We start from the raw sequence: 18,323 nt of genomic DNA, 5'->3' as shown, positions 1-18,323 counted from the left end.
ATCTTGGCCATGGCGTCTATGTGGTTGGACCAGGACAGGCTATTGGTGATGTTCACTCCTAGGAACCTGAAGCTCTCAACCCTCTCGACCTCAGCACCATTGATGTAGACAGGAGCACGTGCACTGGCAATGATGTTTTAATGGACTAAAGTCCCTTTGGATCTCCAATTAGCTCCTTTCACGCCATTTAAAAAGGACCTTGGTTTTTAAATCCAAAGTGGGTGAACTCACATTTGCTACAACTTTGCCCAACCATTGAACCTGCTTATATTTATTTCAATATAATTGAAATGATTATTAACATAATTATAATTAACATAATAACATAATTAACATAATTATGATGTTACGATTCCATCTTCACTGCTTGTAATGTTGCCTTTTCACTGTCAAAAACGTTGGTTGATGTGCCCAAACTATGGCTTTACATGTTTACCAATCATTCTCTTTCCTTTAGTCATGGAATCAAGAGTCAGAGAGACGTACAGTGCAGAAACAGGCCCTTCGGCCCACCAAGTCTGTGCCGACTTTATCACATATTTACAATAATCCTTCATTAAACCTGTTTTTTATCCCCCTCACGTTCTCATTAACTCTTCCCCAGATGCTGCCATTTACCTACATGATAGGGCCCATTTACAGTGGTGAATTAACCTACCAACCTGCGGATCTTTGGGATGTGGGAGGAAACCAGAGCACCCAGAGGAAACCCACACAACTACAGGAAGAAAACGCAAACTTCACACAGACAACACCTGAGGTCACAATTGAACCTGGGTCTCTGGCACTATGAGGCAATGGCTCTACCTCTTGTACCACTGTGGTGCCCTTGTGTTTTCCATTTAGTGCAGTGGTTAGCGTAACGCTATTACAGCGCCAGCGACCCGGGCTCAATTCCGCCGCTGACTGTAAGGAGTTTGTACATTCTCCCCATGTCTGCGTGGGTTTCCTCCGGGTGCTCCGGTTTCCTCCCACATTCCAAAGACATACGGGTTAGGAAGTTGTGGGCATGCTATGTTGGCGCTGGAAGAGTGGCGACGCTTGCGGGCTGCCCCCCAGCACATTCTCAGTGATGCAAAAAGACGCATTTATACAAATAAATATCTTATCGTACCTTATCTTTAGTTATAGTAATGCATGTTTATTTATATTAAGATTGGTTTGCATGTACTTTTAATCACACTCCATTTCTTTTTACACGTGTAGATTTGGAGGATGCGGTGAGCAAGTTGAAATGATGCTGTTCTTTGTAGGTAATCTTCAGCGTTAAATAGATGCTAAAGCATGCATTGAAGAGGTCACAGGACTCATCATCTCCATGTAAAACATCAGAGACGATTTCATTAATGTGTAATGACCACATTAAAAACACAGAAGCTTCACCCTTTCCCCAGTAAAGGAACAGTTGCTGTTGACTCACTAGAGGCAGAAGTTTTCTAGATCCAGTAATTCTGTTTTAACTTCATTAAGGAGCACTGCAAAATGCAGAAGATAATTACCACAGTTTGGGGTGATATATTATCCTTCTTCCTGTGTTCTTTTCTGCTCCACTCATGCCCATCCTGTGTCTCAACAGTCAGCAAGTCTGTTTTGTTCTGATCTAACACTAGCTTTGATAATATTTTGTCTGTTTCAAATTTGCTCTCACTGTCAACGACTGCACTACTTATTTGTATGCCCAGTTATGTACAGAACCATTGGTTATCGCACAACTACTGCACACAAAAATCACTTGCCTGTGGATAATTAATTTTTCCATAATTGAATGGAGAATAGTCAGGGCAGTATCGAATACCCAGCCAGCTTGATACTGTAACTTCAACAACATCACACTTCACACTGATGACAGAAACAATTTTTCTGGATTAAAAATAAATGGCTTCATATTCCACAGAAATGAACTGTGGTTGAACAAAATTCAAGATACCTCATCGTAAATAGGAAATTTCACTCTCATGAATCTGCTAATATGTGAAACAGGAAGGTTGTGGGGTTGCTAGATAACCAACTAGCTTGGAGAAGGAAAACCAGTCTCCCCTACAGGTGCCTTCAGTATCACACCATATGTTTTGCACATGTTTTATAAAACAAATATCCAATCTCAAAATTACCAGATAGATAGAGAAGTTCATGAATGCAGCTTAACACACAAAATGCTGGAGGAACTCAGCAGGTCAGGCAGCATCTATAGAGGGAAATAAGCGGTCAACGTTTTGGGTCGAGACCCTTCATCTGGACTGGAAAGGAAGAGGGCAGAAGCCAGAATAAGAAGGTGGGGGGGGGGGGGAGGGGGAGCACAAGCTGGCAGGTGAAAGATGAGTCCAGGTGAGAGGGGGAAGGTAGTTGGGTGGCGGAAGGGGGTGAAAGGGGATGATGTGAGAAGCTGGGAGGTGATAGGTGGAAGAGGCAAAGGACTAGAGAAGAAGGAATCCGATAGGAGGGGCAGTAGACCATGGAATAAAGGGAAGAAAAGGAGGGAGGTGAGGAACCCAGAGGGAGGTGATGGGCAGGTCGTGAGGGTGGAGGAGGGGAAAGAGAAGGGGTGAGGGGGCCACAGTAATGAGGAAAAACAAAAGGGGGGCAGTGGGGGAGAAACAGAGTTGGGGGTGGGGGGGGGGGGGGGTTGCCAGAAGTTAGAGGAATCGATGTTGATGCCGTCAGAATACCAAGACAGAATATGAGGTGTTGTTCCTTCAACCTGTCTGGCCTCAAAGAGGCAGTAGTGGAGGCCGTGGATAGACATGTCAGTATGGGAGTGGGAATCCAGCATCTGCAGAATCTCTTGTGTCTCCTTAATGCAGCTTTGCCAGTTTCATCCACATCCCAAGATCAGATTTTCCTTTGAAAAAAGGTCTTGGATCAAGCTGTCTGTCTGATGTGAGGAGAACTTTGGAGAAAACTGTATGTAAGATCAGTTTTTCATGTAAAAGATTTCTGTAACTGTAAATTGTATTGTGCACTGGCCAGCACAGAAGACAGGCATCTGGGCTGTGAAAGAACTATCCAATTCATCCCATTTCTATGCTCTTTACATTTAATTTTTGGCAAGATATATACCAAATTACATTCAACAGGCATTGTCAAACTTCATCACCGTATTAACACATCCATGGTGGCAATTTAGTTTATGAATGCTGACATTGTTTAAAATCTAATGCTGACTTGGTGGCAATTATTAAATACTTAACATATCAACTAATTATGCTGTGATTGTTCATTTGAGATCAGATTGAATTGCTGGTTAGGCAGACTGCAGTAAACAAATCCAAAATCTCTTTCAAAGTCTGCATTTTATAGGAATTTTTATCCATTGGCAATAACCTGTCCTCAGACTAGTTGTAGGATTTGTCATAATTAAGCCTACGGTAAAAATTGAAAACACTGGAGGTGTACAGCAGTTCCATCAGCATTTTAACTATAGATTTTTCGATTTATTAATGAAAAGTCTGCGCTCAAAGTTTAACCCAGTCTTGCTTAATATTTGGAGTGTTTTTATTTGCAGCAGTGCTTCTCCCACAGAATGGTGTCACCATGGAATTATTAGCGTGCTGTTTATTTTCTTCCAAGGGACAATTGTTTGAATTCTTCCAGCCAATATTTAATCAAACATCTTTTTAAACTCTGGCCTTGTATCTGTATTCAGACACAGAAATGTAGTTCTGTGAAGCTTGGTATGGCAGGGCAAGGTTTACTTGGCAAAGATATCCATTATTTCACACTTTTCTTTCCAAGCTTCAAAAATTCTGCATCAAAGGTCGTGAATACAGTTGTTGTTCAGTGGATGAGATTTGGAAATGTCAAGGCAATGGTGAATAACAGTCTCTGCAGCAGTGTGTGAGTGCAGAATTAGAGCAGAGACAGCTCGGAGAACTTTAAAGTGAAGGACCAGCATTCCTTCAGAAAAATAGATGAGTAATTTTAGTTTGGCAGGTACTGAGAACTGCGTGTTCTGTATTCCACATTAGGTAACTTGCTCATGTGGTTACCAGTGCAGTCAACTGAGCCAGTTAAAAATCACACCACTCCAGCTCACCCGGCAACCAACCTGCAGCCCCCACCTCCTACAGCAGGGGAGAACTTGGCTCAGTTCAACCCTGCTTCCCCAGGTCGTGGGAGCAGAAGCAAAGTAATTGTGGCAAAGAATGCCAGCAGGATTGAGAGCAGCAGTGACAGAAATGGGAGGACAGCTGGCAGGAGCTGAAGGAATGGAGAGCTAGATTGCAAGTCAACTAAAGTAGTAGTTAGTGATACGTGAATACCGATTGTTGTGAGGGTTTACCATAAACCTCTCAATTAATGCAGAACTCCCACAAAGAACAGAGCCCATACAAAGGAATTAAACATAAAAGCTAACAATTTTGCTCCTTCTTCTCACTCCCATTTCTGCTGTCTGCCCTCCTGCTAACATTTGCTTCCAAGTCGTTGGCAGGGGAAAAAACATGTGCTCTTTTCTTCAGAATCAAATGCTGAGCCTCTCAGTTCCTTTTTAATCTCATCATTAGTCTTTTAAAGAAGGTATTATATATATAGTGTATATATTTCAGACCACTAGGTTGGTAATGGAATGATCATAATTTCTTTCACTGAAGAAGATTCAAGTTAATCCACTTAATAGATTTCTAACCTTTTAATCATGATTACTGCTCTGGCTACTGTCTTTCATAGTTTTTAGCATGAATTACCGACTGAAGGCTTTCAAAATTATTGCATAACTGCCCCACCTGACGGGATTTACTGATTGCCTGTCATTTGTAAAGGACTGATTGTTTTTTCAAAAGGCTCCATGCTGAAATTTGGGCTGTAGCAGAATCAATAGGCTTTGGCAGCATGTTGAGAGCAGCAAGCTGGGTGACTTGGCCTGCCAAGTATCACTGACCTGGGAGGGAATAGAGAAAGTCCAGAGCAATTACAAAGAATGTTGCTCTGTGAGATTTTCCCCTCAGTTTTAATCAGGAGCATATGGTGTCAGTGTTTCCTCCTTTTCCTGCAGGAGCCTGAAGACCCACACTCAACGGATTCAGGAACAGCTTCTTCCTCTCCACCATCAGATTTCTGAATGGTCCATGAACACTATCTTGTTATTCCTTTTTATTTTGCACTTTTTTTTATTTTGTAATGTATAGTAATTTTATGTCTTTGCACCGTACTGCTGCTACAAAACAACAAATTTCACATCATATAAGTCAGTGATAATAATTTTGATTCTGATTCATTTTGTTGGAGTAAAGCAGCCCTTTAGGTTAGTTTTTGCCCCATTCTGCCAACAAGTGTTTTAAATTGGCTGATTTTAAAAAGTGCTACAGAGTACAAGCTGACCAAGTTAGCTGGTGGGCTCAGTAGTTGACAGAAACAGGGCAACAGCGATTTCAGCGACTTCTTTTTCTTCTCCCCCCCCCAACTCCTTTGTCTTCCCTTATTCCTGTGGCTCCCTTCTCCCGCATCGATGACCCGCCCATCTCCTCTCCTTCCCTCCCCCATCCTTTATACCATGGTCCACTGCCCTCTCCTGCCGGATTCCTTCTTCTTCAGCCCTTTGCCTCTTCTACCTATCACCTCTCAGTTTATTAAATCTTCTCCTCCCCCCCCCCCACCCACCTACCTTCCCCCCTCTCACCTGGACTCACCTATCACCTGAATTCACACCTGCGTGTGCTCCTCCCCCTCCCTCCACCTTCTTATTCTGGCTTCTGCCCTCTTCCTCTCCAGTCCTGACGAAGGGTCTTGGCCCGAAACATCGACTGTTTATTTCCCTCAATGGATGTTGCCTGACCTGCTGAGTTCCTCCAGCACTCTTTGTGTATTGCTCCAGATTCCAGTGTCTGCAGAATTTCTTGTGTCAGCAATTTCAGTCACTGTTGAATGAAGTTAAGTGTTGATAGGTGAAAGCTGAGGGAAATTTTGGGTGAAATGTGTGGGACATTGGTTTATGACTTTCACTTGCTTTAGGCAACATACAACAGATGAAGCTTCACTTTTGACTGTAATTGATAATGGGTTTTTCAGTCTACATTGAAACATTTCATCTGTGTATCTCCAGGTGGAGGAAGGCACCAAAGATGTAACATTAGGATCCTTGATTGCTTTGCTGGTGGCTGAAGGTGAAGACTGGAAACAAGTTGAAATTCCCACTCAAGTACATCCTCCAATGCCTGCCCAAACTGTATCTGCACCACAGGAACCAGCAGCAGATCTGACACCTATCTCTAGCAAAGCGCAGCATTCAGCTGGCATAGGCGAGTAAGTGTGCAGAAACTTAGACAGCATTATGCACGTTGTCCAATACATTATAACTTAAAACTAAATGAAATTACTTTCCGTTCAGTTGATTTTTGAGACTTTACAGCCAGAATATGATTGAAGACTGGTCACTCTTTGTGAGTGGTCGCTCTTACAATGTGGGAAATGCATCAAATTACGTACAGCAAACTCTCAGGAGTAGGAATGTGAAAATGGCCCATGAATTTACCAGTGCTTTAGAGAAGACACAAAGGGATAAATATTGTCTGAGAGGAGACCTCACCAGTTCCTCTATGAAACAGTGTAATGAGTCCTTTCACACAACTCAAGAGAATAGACAGGATCTCAGTTTAATGTCTCTCCCAACAAGAGACATTGGTAGAACAAACCTCCATCAGGACAGCTGTCCTTTAGTTCTGTCCTGGAACGTCAGCCAAGATTATCGTGACACTCCTTTGTCTTTCCCTTTATTCCTCAAGAGTTCGTTTAAGTCCAGCTGCTCGTCAGATCCTGCAAACACACGGGCTCGAACGAGGCAGCACTTCCCCAACCGGACCACGGGGAATCTTCACAAAAGAGTAAGTACGAATTCATTATCAGGTTAATACACGAATTGCTGGATTTTGTTAACCTGGTTGAGCCCTGCACAGACCCATTGTTACAGTGAATGGTAAATTATGCTGGTGAATGGAGGAAAGCAGTTGAATGTGTACTGTAGTGCGTGTTTATGTGCTCAAAAGCTATAATCAATACAGTATCCTGCTAAGAAATAATTTTGCGTCATTTGCCAGTGAAAGAAGGTTAAGTCAAGAAATTGTTACTTGAACTTGAGCCAAAGTAATTATCCTGAAGCATTGCTCCTGAGTTGTTTTGTATAAGAGTTCTATGAGAAATTTTGCCAACATGATTGTAAAAGGCAGTATGTAAAATTGGAATGCTGTTTAAAAAAAGTAAGTACAATTAATAGTCAAAGAAATGAATATTCTTTTAAGGGCCATATGATTCTTGTTGAGCATAAAAATTCATGCATGACCTCCAAGTCTGAGTGTCTTTTGTTGCTGCTTGTCAGATTCTTTAGGGGCCCCATTGGATATTCTGCACAACATGGAGCAGGAATAATGGAGTCAGAACCAAGGTTGTTTTACCAGAGGAGTTCACAGGAGGAAGGGCAGAGGGGTGTGGCTAGGAGTGAACGTCCCTCAACTGCCTTTTAGGAGTCATGAATCAGTCACCTTCTGCAGGTGCAACCCCAGCCTGGCATCCAAGCTTGGTCTGCTCTGTCTATGAGGAAGAACGAAATTGTTATTTAGACATTGTTATTCTGAGCTACTTAGTTTCTGGGTCATTAAAAGCAGCAACAGCATACAGGCTGTTGCAGATGTGTATTATCCAAGTAGAGGGGAAGTCATCTCCACATGTGGATCTGATGCTCTTCATGAACCATAAAGGTTATCACTTCCTGAGCATGCAGATGGTGTTGACAGTCAACAGAAGATCCTTATTTTTATATGTGGCTCTGACACGTTCTGCCTCTGATGTACTTCACTGTATTTCATCTGCAGTGCAACATAGAAAGAAGATTTTTGAAGGATACAGGCGTAAAGGCTGTCCCTTCTATCCTTGGCTCCTAACTCCAGTCCAGGCTCTTGGCTGTGCTGGAGAGCAAGTTTACAATTACATCCATAGGACATGTGGAAACTTCAAGAAAAGTACACTAATGTCCCCAACACGAGATCCTGCTGTCTGGATCACTCGGGATGTACTCTGTGGAACTTGACAAAGAGTACCACATCTTCTCCATGGTCTATAACCTGGCCACCTTGAAGATACAACTTTTGCCTGATGTGCAGCAATTAGAAGGGGAGAATGAGAATGGGAGCAGAGTACAATGAAGAAATTCCTCGCCTGGATTTGATGTCAGGGCAGGCCTTATAATTCTGCAGTCTACTTGGGGGCTCCATACTACTTGCTTCAGGCACAAGCAACAGGACCGTGTATGTCTGGACGTAACAGGATCTTGCCAACAATATGGAGTAGGAATTTTAAGTGACAGGTTAAAATCATACCACCAGCCTGGGTTTGAAGCTATTCGATTTATGTGGCACTGGGATCAGGGCCTTGGGGCATCACTGAGCACATATCTCTCTGACCATCTCTACCCACTGAGGGAGCAAAACAAAGGGTCACAGACCCAAACTGTTGAATATTTCCACAGATGCTATCTGACCTGCTGACCTTTTCCAGCATTTTCTGTTTTTATTCCACCCACTGAGGCTTCCTTAACATGGAAATCCTTGTGGGTATTCCACCAGGATTTTGAGGATTACTGGAATAAATCCTGTTTCTGTGTCTGTGCTTTTATTGCTCTTGGCAATACCCCCAAGCTGTGGAATAACTTCCAGGGTTGGATTCAGTGTCAATGTCCCCTGCACTGTCAGTTAGCTTCATCAGATGTGCATAGCTCCTGAAATTAATCAATTCTTAATGTTTGCTAAATACAAGAGTTGGCACCTCTGTGCTTGCATGAAATAAATGGATGAGGTAAATGTCGTTAGGACAAACTGACACAGGTCCTTCATGCAGCACCATTTTGGTGCACATTTTCTGGGCTTATGTCTGCCGTAGGGCTTGAGGGGAGTAACAACCAAGGTGGTCCAGGAGTCTGAAGAAAAGGTGGGTGTGCAATCCCAGATGCAAACCATTGCTAAACTTGAAAGAAAGCTGCACAACTGGGGAGTGGGCCAAGACTATAAATTTGCTATGGTGATCAGGTTAACCATTGGATGTGTGGCAAGGCTACAGGACTAAGAAGAGGGAAATCCCGAGACAGGGACAGAGGAAGATCGAACGGGCTGGAAAGGCCTGAAAGGAGAGAACAGTCACAACTTTACAAGATTGCAGCTGGTGAACACTTTTGAAGAAGTGAAATATTTGCCTGGAGGACAGGAAAACAAGATGGGAGATAAGGGTTGGCATGAACAGTTCAGAACCTGCTACATCATGCCACCTGGTGTTTGCCAACCCTCATTACATCAATAGAGAACTGTTCACACACAGGGTTTCAACAGTTCTGAACGTATACAAAGCATTTTTGTTCTTGAACCGACGCAAATAGTTTTCTAATTTTTATCTACATGTCAGCATATTAACATTTTTCTGTAATGTTTGTATAATTTAGAGTACAAAAATATTGAGATACCAACTTTGAGAAGTTTTTGAGGACTGTGGTATGTGTTTATCCGTACAATTTTTTTGTGTTTTGAGGAGCTGGATGAAATCTTTATATATTAGCTTTTGTTTTATACATATTTTAATAGTAAGTTTTTATACATATTTTAATAGTAAGTAAAGTTCCTCTGTAATCGCTCCTTTACAGGCTGAATGATTTGAGAATTATCTGTACTGACCTTTTTATTGATCAAAGCAAAGCTCTCACTAATCTCAGTGTAAGTAGATTTATAGATTTGGACACGAAGAAAGCTTTTCACACTTGTCCAGCAGCTGGATTTTACTCCAGGATGGCAGACAAGAGCAGCTCTACCATGCCTTTTAAGTCGGCCTCTCTTTTGGCCTTTGGGTTTTATTTCACTTTATGCAGTCAAAAATAAGTTGGATCTGATTTACAATTTGCAAGAGTGAGCGGATCTGACAAAGCTGGTCTGATGTTTACATCCCTCCTTGCCCCAGTCTATCGTCGTTTACAGGCTTTTCTGCAGGGGAACTCACCAGTTCATCTGAGCTGGAGTGCCAGTCTTGCAATTTGGTGACCACCAATGCCAGAGGCTGCACCCGTGAAGCTGAGGGTTCAGCAGGGCAGCGCACATTTGTTGCCATTGTGTTGAGGAGTGGGGAGGCAAACAAATGTCTTGGTCCTTGCAGTCTGCACTAAAGTTGCTCTTGGATTTATGATATGGAAGAGATCGTGATGATATGTACGACTTGTTTCTGACCACTTCACCCATCTAACAAGCTCAGGTCCTAACCTGACATCCAAACCAGCAAATGTCTATCTTGGGCTATTAAATGGTATGAGGAACAAGTGTTTCCATTGACTTCCCCTCCCAGAACACTTAAGTTACCCACTAACCCTTGCTTCTCTTGTCATCTACCTGCTGGGCCAATCAAGGAGTTAATCAATTGCCATTCAATTCATAGTTCTGATAATCTGGCACACACTGGACTTTAGTGGTGCCAGACCGGCAGATTTTCCAGACTTTTGAGTGTTATTTTTTATCAATACCCCAACACACTTTTAACTCACTTGAGATGTTACTCAATATTATAGTAAATTTTCCAGTGAACCCAGCAAGTTTCACGGGAAATAGGGTCTGATGAGTTTAAAGGGAACGTGGGAATTGGGGTTCCAGTGAGTTTCAAGAGAGCATGGGAAGCCAGGCACTGGACCATCAAGACATCTGGATAGTCATCTAACAGATTATTGTTTTACTATATTTGCATTTGTACTTGCCATCTTTTTTTTGTACTTTCTACTATTTCACTAATTTATTCTTCAGAATCATTTCTCCTTTGGTCACAGGGTACATATTACTGGAGTGAGTTCACTTGCTCCACCGGTGGTTCATCCTGATGGAGATTAGTGCAGCCATCTTAACACCTCTCTTCAGCTAAAGTTTATTTAAAACTTCACCCACTTACACAAGGCAAGAATCATAAAATGGTCTCAACAATCATTTCTTAAAGACGAACGATTATTTAGGATTGACCATTGAACATTTCAATGCCATTTCAGCTTAAGAAATATTACAAGGATAAGCAAAAAAGCAGGGCTAAGAAGTACTGAAAGTTTAAGAGTCTGGTGTGAAACGTGTACAATAAAATTGACATTGTTAGAATGCTTTCCACAGCACTCTGTCATTTGGGAGTATTGATAGATGGTGAACCAGAGAGTTAGGTCTCTCAGTTGTCAGGGGCAGAACCAGCCATTTGTGATCAGAAGGGCCCTTGCACTGGGCCTCACCAGTCAGCTGGGAACCGGCCTCTCATCAGCAGGCTGCACCTGGGACCACGCTGGAACGAGAACAAGCAACTGGCAAGTTTGGGCCACTTGCTGGTCATTGAAAGGTCCGGCTCTGTACGTTTAGGCAGCCACTTCCTCAAATGAAGCTTTAATAATTAATATGTAATTCAGCCCTTTTTGTCCTTGACAGTTGCAGCAACCAGAAGAAAGTCAAATCTGATTCTGCCGGATTAGTTCCATAGAATCAATAGGTTCTTGATACAAGCTAAATACTTTAATGCATGAATAGGCAATCTTCATTAACTTGTATGGTTTTATATATATTTTTAGTTTTGTTTCATGAATGTGAGGTATACATGTATCAGAAGGTGTAAGTAAAAGAAGCAGGGGAATGGCACTGATGAGGTTGCTTTATAAAGAGCCAGCATGTGATTGTGTCCATCTGTGCTGTAATGAATATGCATAAACACATATGTGTACACAGACACTTGCACAGTCAAGTGCAGGATTGTACCTGTCACATTTCAAAACCACTTAAAGGAGATGTGTGAGGCAAGTTTTTTATACAGAGGGCAGTAGGTGCCCAGTACGTGCTGCCATAGGATGTGGTAGAAGCATGTTAATGAGGCATTCAGACCGACACATGAACAAGCAGAGAATAAAGGGATACAGACCATGTGCAGGCAGATGGGGTTAGTTTAGATCGGTATCATGGTTGGTACAGACATGGTGGGTCGAAGGGCCTGTTCCTGTACTGTACTGTTCTAAGTTCAGTGGTTTCCTTCTGTCTGCTCAGGAAAAACTTCAAACAGAGTCTTACTTTTTTTAATTTATTACTGAATATCCACCATACAGCACTACAATTTCTGAGAGGGATTAATATCCTCCAAAGGCATCTCTGATATGCACAATCCTGAGCTCATCCCTGGAAAGAATAATCTCAGGTATTGAATGCTTTTGGGCATTTTGTTTGAGTGACAGTTAGTGCACTATAATATCTGAATATCTAAATGTCTGAATTGGATTTTTTTGTTAGCGAGTTGATAAACACAATTGTGTGCCAATTATTTATGATTTAGATTCAAGTCTCAGCTATCAGGAGAGCTGAAGTAAATTCTGTTTCATTCTGAAATGACAGCTTGCATAAGCCTGCAGGTGGTGTTAAAGGGGAGGCAGAATTTCCAGGCCTGTCATTATAAAGAGTTATGAATAAGATTTTTTTTCTACTCCATGTGAATATATTTATTGAAACTGCAGTTTGATCGATGTTTTCAGGGAAAATATTGAAAATAAAATTGCCTGATTTCAAATCATTATATAGAAGCAAAAAAATGCAGATTTTTAAAAAAATTTTTGTTTAAATACAGGGAAGTACTTTTTTAAAATTAATTGTGCCCTAGCTGCCCTGGGTGCATATGACATGCAAGTTGCCTTGAGTATTTTTCAAGTAATCCACCCACCTATAAATAACTCTGGTCAATGCATTAATTAGCATTAAGCTGTCAATCTCTGCAATGGAGCAATGATAAATTATTGGGATAATTTACTCTGTAGCCCAGCAATGACCTGCAAGTGTCCCTCGGGCAATATGGCGGCAGCTAGTAGAGGCATACCTGACCTCAAGGACCCTGATTATGACTTTCAGGAAAGAGAATGTTTCCTGCTATCATCATCCTCGGGTGAGTTATTGTTTGCACACTGGTTGGGATAATCAGTAGGTGAGAATTACTGAGGGGGAACTAAACCAGATAAATATTCCTGTAATAAAAGGAGTTGTTTCATTTTATGTCTGAGAACTTGCAAAACCCGGACTTGAACAATGAATGGGCTGCAGCTTATAATAATACAAACAATCCATTATTGGTCACTGATAATGGGATTTTTGTGAAGGTAGCCCTGAATGTGTGCCATCTCCCAGGTGAGTTCTGGATTCCAAGTTTGTACTGGTCTAATTACCATCCACAGTTGTCAGGGACATTTGCTGCAGATTTCCGAGACAGTGAGACAGGAGAAAACGGAGACAGCTGACTGCAGACATCCAACTATTATTCTATCTCCCTCCTTGTATAATCAATCCAGGTAGTGCAGAAGGAGCCAGTTCATTCATTCAGCGTCTGCTCAGGGGTCAGGTCAGGGGATTGCGTTTTCCCTGGTGTTAAATAATATAGAAGATAACTCCAGGTGATCATCTGGTGACTGAGCAGGAATCTAAGTTTTCTCCCCCATTCAGATAGATTGTGGCTAATCTGTATCTTAACAATTTACTCTCCTTCCATAACCCTTGATGTCATTGCTAAAGCAAAACCTATCAACTGCCAAGCATCCACAGCCTTTGTCTCTAGCAGAGGCGGGTTTTAGGCAGTGGAGGAGATTTGGATTGAATTCTACTTTTCCACCATGTATTACAACAAAAATGTTGAGTATTTTCTCCCAAGTCAGTAATTAGAATTTTTTTATTCCCAAATCGAATGTTAGAATTGAATGCATCCAGCTCGATGCAATTTTAATGTCTTTTATACCATAAGGTATGCAGATGACAATCTGCTCACAGGCATGTGCTGTTTCCAGACATGAGCTGGCTGAAGTAGACAGCTGTCTCACTGGGACGACCGTCTTTCTCTTTCACTCCACATAGCACTGTCCTGTTTGGCTCAGGCACAGAGACCAAAAGTACAAACTCTGGACAGCTTACCTACATGTATTTCAAACTCGAAGTGATTTATAGTTCGATTGTGCTCTCAAATATGATTATTTGAAAAATGATGTAGCAGTTTTTAGAGCCGGAGTCATACAGCACAGAAACAGGCTCTTCAGCCCACCCTGTACATTTGGACTATCAAGTACCCAGCTATACTATTCCCATTCGCCAGCACTTGGTCCATAGCCTTCTATTACTTGGCAGTTCTAAGATAATTGTGAGTCTCCGTCTCCACCGCCCTTTCAGGCAGTGCGTTCCAAATTCCAACCACCTTCTGGGTGAAAGAAATTCATCCTGATATCCCCTCTAAACATCTTCCTTACCATAAACTCATGCCTTCTGGTTATAGATACCTTTGCTATGGGGAAAAGTTCACTACTATCTACCTTATCAATGCCCTGCATAATTTCGTACATCTCCATCAGGTTTCCTCCCGTCTTCCCCCGATGCCCCACCCCCTTGACTTTCTCTGCTCCAAGGAAAACAAACCCAGCCTATCAAGTCTCTCCTCATAACAGGTGCGTCCATCCCAGGCAACATCCTGGTGAATTTTTTCAGTAATCTCTCCAAAGCAGCCACATCCTTTGGGGACTGCGGCAGCCAAACTGCGTACAATATTCGTGATGCGGCCTCACCAATGTTTAGAACTTTCCGGTTCTTGTATTCCATGCCCCAACTAATCAAGGCTGGTATCCCGTAATCCCACCTTTACCGCCTCTTTCACCATCGTATCCATCCGTGTTGTCACATTCAGGAACTATGAATTTGTATCCTAGTGTCCCTCTGTTCATCATTTACTTTGCACATCCTATCTTTATTTGATTTCCCAAACTGCATCACCTCGTACTTGTCAGAATTAGTGCAATGTACAGTTTCACAATAGTATAACACTCCTATTATAGAAAATAAAAGTATTGAAATCTGAAGTAGAAATTAAAAATGCTTGAAATACACAAGAGTTGATTGGCATCCGAAAGAGAAAGCTGGGTTAATCCTTTGGAGCTAGCTGCACCTTCAAAACTCCCAGTTAACTTCTCCACCCTGCTGCAATACCTTTATAATAAACATAAAGGCCCAGGTTACAAACGGGTTCTGTTTTTGCAAACGTCCTTAAGTTAATTTTGTCCAATAGTCAGAAGATATGAACAAAATCACTCGATATGGTAACCACACCTCCACGGTATTGTAATGAATGGCATCAGGAGCCCATGTGGCTGATCAGAAAGAACAATTACTAAAAGTGGAGAGAGGGAATAAACTAGTTCTGCCGTACGAAAGAATGAACGTATATACGTGGGTCGGATTTTTGAATTCAATAATGTTATGGGAGCTCGTTCATATATAGGGGTGTCCAGAAGTCAGGCGTCTGTAACCTGCAGTACAATGGCTAGATATTGAGGATTGTCCATTGAGGATTACTAAAGTCTGTTGCCATGTATGAAGGTTCAGTTACCAATATCTTTCTGTTCAGTCTAGCACAGTTAAATAGAAACAGATAACAGCTATATGCCTTCTGAATGTAAACTATTGTTTATTTTAAAAGAAGACAAAACTAGCAACTTAATCACTGGAGTATTGGTGCTGTGGTAAATTATTCAGATCCATATCAGAGGGCCAGAATGTTTTGGTAATGAGGTCAGTAATCCAGTAATTGGGTGGGTCGATCGAGAGACAAGCAAATTCCAATCTGACTGTATAAGAAGATGTTTCTGATTTGAATTTAATGTATCTCAGTTTTCAGAATACTTGTGGAATCCTAATTAAATCTGCTTTTGAATTGTGTAACTTACTGGATGAAAAATTGAATCTAGTGTGTGAAAGGACTAAGAATGTCACCATAATTCCTTAGTTCTTTGTTTTAAGTTTGTTAAAGCATTGATTTTGAAGATTGTCACCTGCATTGAAATAATTATTTCACCACCACCGGCACCATTCAAAATGGTAATAAAGCACCTGACTGGAGTGTTGAAATAGTCGTTGATTTGTGCATACCATTCCCTCCTCAGCCTTGAGCTAGCTCAGTTAATGAATGCTGCAGTTTCGTGCAAGCTGGATGTGTGACTTTTTAAAATAGCAATTCCATGGCATGAAAATGTTCTAAAGGTCATTCTGCTTCAAAACATTATAACAGAGATGTAGATACTAGAGATCCAATGAGATACCAAGATCAGACATCATCCCAGTCAGACGATTGTAAAATGAGGGGAAATGTACTGTGCTTTTCCAATCTCAACAGCAGGCGGCACTCCATTCATCTTCAGAGTTCCCACATTAGATTTGTCACTTTCCCAGTGAGTACCAGACACGGTAAACCTGAAAATGTCCATCTGTGTAGTCAATCATCTTACTGAATTAAAAATGTGACGGACAATTAACTCTCGCCTTTCATTAACTGCAGAGTGTTTTGTTTCCAATCTGTCCAATACTTACATGCAAGAGACAACTTCTGTAGTCTGATTTTAAGAAAGAAATCTCAACTCGTGGTCAGATGACTCTGCTTAATCCTTGACCCCGAGGTGAGTCTAATCCTGAGATCATTCCTGCAACGTTACCAGTTATATCATTTCCTTTCAAATTTGTGGAACATACTTATTCTCTCATTCCTTTTGCTTTTTGTTTACACAGAAGAGACAATTGAAAAAAATTAAAATGTGTGTTCGCAAAATTAAAAAGACAATATAGCACATTGTTAATCTGTGGCACAAAGATACTTAAAAATATTAGTGAGTTTAAACACCCACGTGGGTTACTAGCAAAAACAGGTAGAAAAAGCCATTTCAGCTGTAGGTAAAGCTTTGTCCCCTGTGGAAAGATGGGACATCTTCTTATAAGTCCTAATTTTTTTGTTGTGTGGCTTCCTTACTCTCCATACTCTTAAAAATAATATTTAGAACTTAAATATTTAATTTATTCAGACTTTTGGAAAAAAGAGATCCAAAATATAAAAATATGTTATGGCATTGCCTTTTGCTGTGCATTAAGCAATATTAACTATGGTTGTAGAGTATCTGGCTTTCCTTTTGACTGCTCTTCTTGCATCTCCTACTAGCTGTTTGTTTTAAGTTTAGACAAATGATCAGCTGAATGTCAGTCTACCTCATAGATACTGAAAAGATGGAGTTTTTATTAGCAGTTTGTTTTCTTGCATTAAGTTTTGTTTTCTATCCAATTCATGAACCAGATACATTTTGCTCTGTGAGCTCTGTTCCAACAGAAAAAGACAGAAGTTGTCAGGACACTAATGTGTTGGGCGCAGCGCCCATAGGACAGTGCAGCTGTGCACCTACAACCGGTCTGATTGGATATTTTAATTAACAAAATTGCCTCAATTCCTCCTGAGAGTTTTGTTCTCAGGCAAAAGGCAGCTGAAGCCTTAAACTGAAATCTGCACCATTGTGCGTGAATAAAATGGATCTGTAGGCAACAGGTAACAATTAACTATTGAATAAAGAATGAAGTTGCTTATGGACTGGAGAGTTGATGGTGATTATAAAAATTTACCACGAGCTAACCATATTTTTAGCTCTATTATCAACTACACCTTGTTACTACTAAGAATGCTATTTAAAACTGTTGTGTTTTTTTTTAACAGAACAGTGTTTTAAGACACTGCGAGATTGTAATGTCACATGGTAGTTGTGACATTTTGGAACAGCAAATGAATTTGAGTGGGAACTTACAGGAGAGAAAGCACTTCCAAAGATGGGCACAATCTGCACTCATTTCACTGCCTGCATTCAGAGCAGAAATTCTCTTCAAATATACTTATTTTCTGACAAGTAAGGTAGCTTGCATAGACTCAGTAAAACATAGCAGTGCCTTAATTTAAAAAAAATATTTAAACTCATATTTAAAAATAATTAAATCAGGAACTTTCCAAAATATTAGGTCCACCTGATGTTTTTTCATTGCAACTGGTATGTTAAATAAGCGTGAACTGCACAAAGCTGCTTCACATTGAATGCCTTGTCCAGCACAGGAAAGTGAGACCTCCAGGTCTTTTCCTTAATATTAAAGCTGTTCTAGAATTGGAAATAAAACATTTTCTGAATGGCGAAAAAATTAACTTACTTAACTATTTCTAATATTTTAAGCAGATCAAGCATGAACAGTCTCTAGCTGGCAAGGTTTTGATATTTAAATGCAATAGAAATAATCTTTCAAGCCTAATTATTTAAATAATTTAAAATAATAAAATAATTATTCTTTTCAGCAGTAATTTTAATGCCGGGCTTTTGCTGTAACTGAATTGCTTTACTTTATTGAGCTTCCCGCATGAGACTTATGGAGAAACTTTCTGCCTGGGCACAGTGGGGAAACTTTTGTGTGTTGGTGCCTTCTCGAAACAACAGTAAAGTTTAAGGCTTGCAGCAACCTAACCCAACTCTTGACCTCAGCCAACCAACTTAC

At 40.9% G+C, this 18,323-nt stretch overlaps 1 protein-coding gene across 1 annotated transcript in view; it reads left to right on the top strand.

The window, feature by feature from the left end:
- Positions 1-18,323, top strand: part of pdhx (pyruvate dehydrogenase complex component X) — a 174,197-nt gene that overhangs the window by 68,309 nt on the left and 87,565 nt on the right. The window contains exons 4-5 of the mRNA XM_052029617.1: positions 6,038-6,237; positions 6,717-6,815. Of these exons, the coding sequence (XP_051885577.1) occupies positions 6,038-6,237; positions 6,717-6,815 (299 nt within the window). The remainder of the gene's footprint in view (positions 1-6,037; positions 6,238-6,716; positions 6,816-18,323) is intronic.

Source organism: Pristis pectinata, chromosome 14, assembly GCF_009764475.1.
Source record: "Pristis pectinata isolate sPriPec2 chromosome 14, sPriPec2.1.pri, whole genome shotgun sequence".
Taxonomy (NCBI): Eukaryota; Metazoa; Chordata; class Chondrichthyes; order Rhinopristiformes; family Pristidae; genus Pristis; species Pristis pectinata.
The sequence above is the reverse complement of the archived record's forward strand: the minus strand, read 5'-3'. Positions and strand labels throughout refer to the sequence as shown.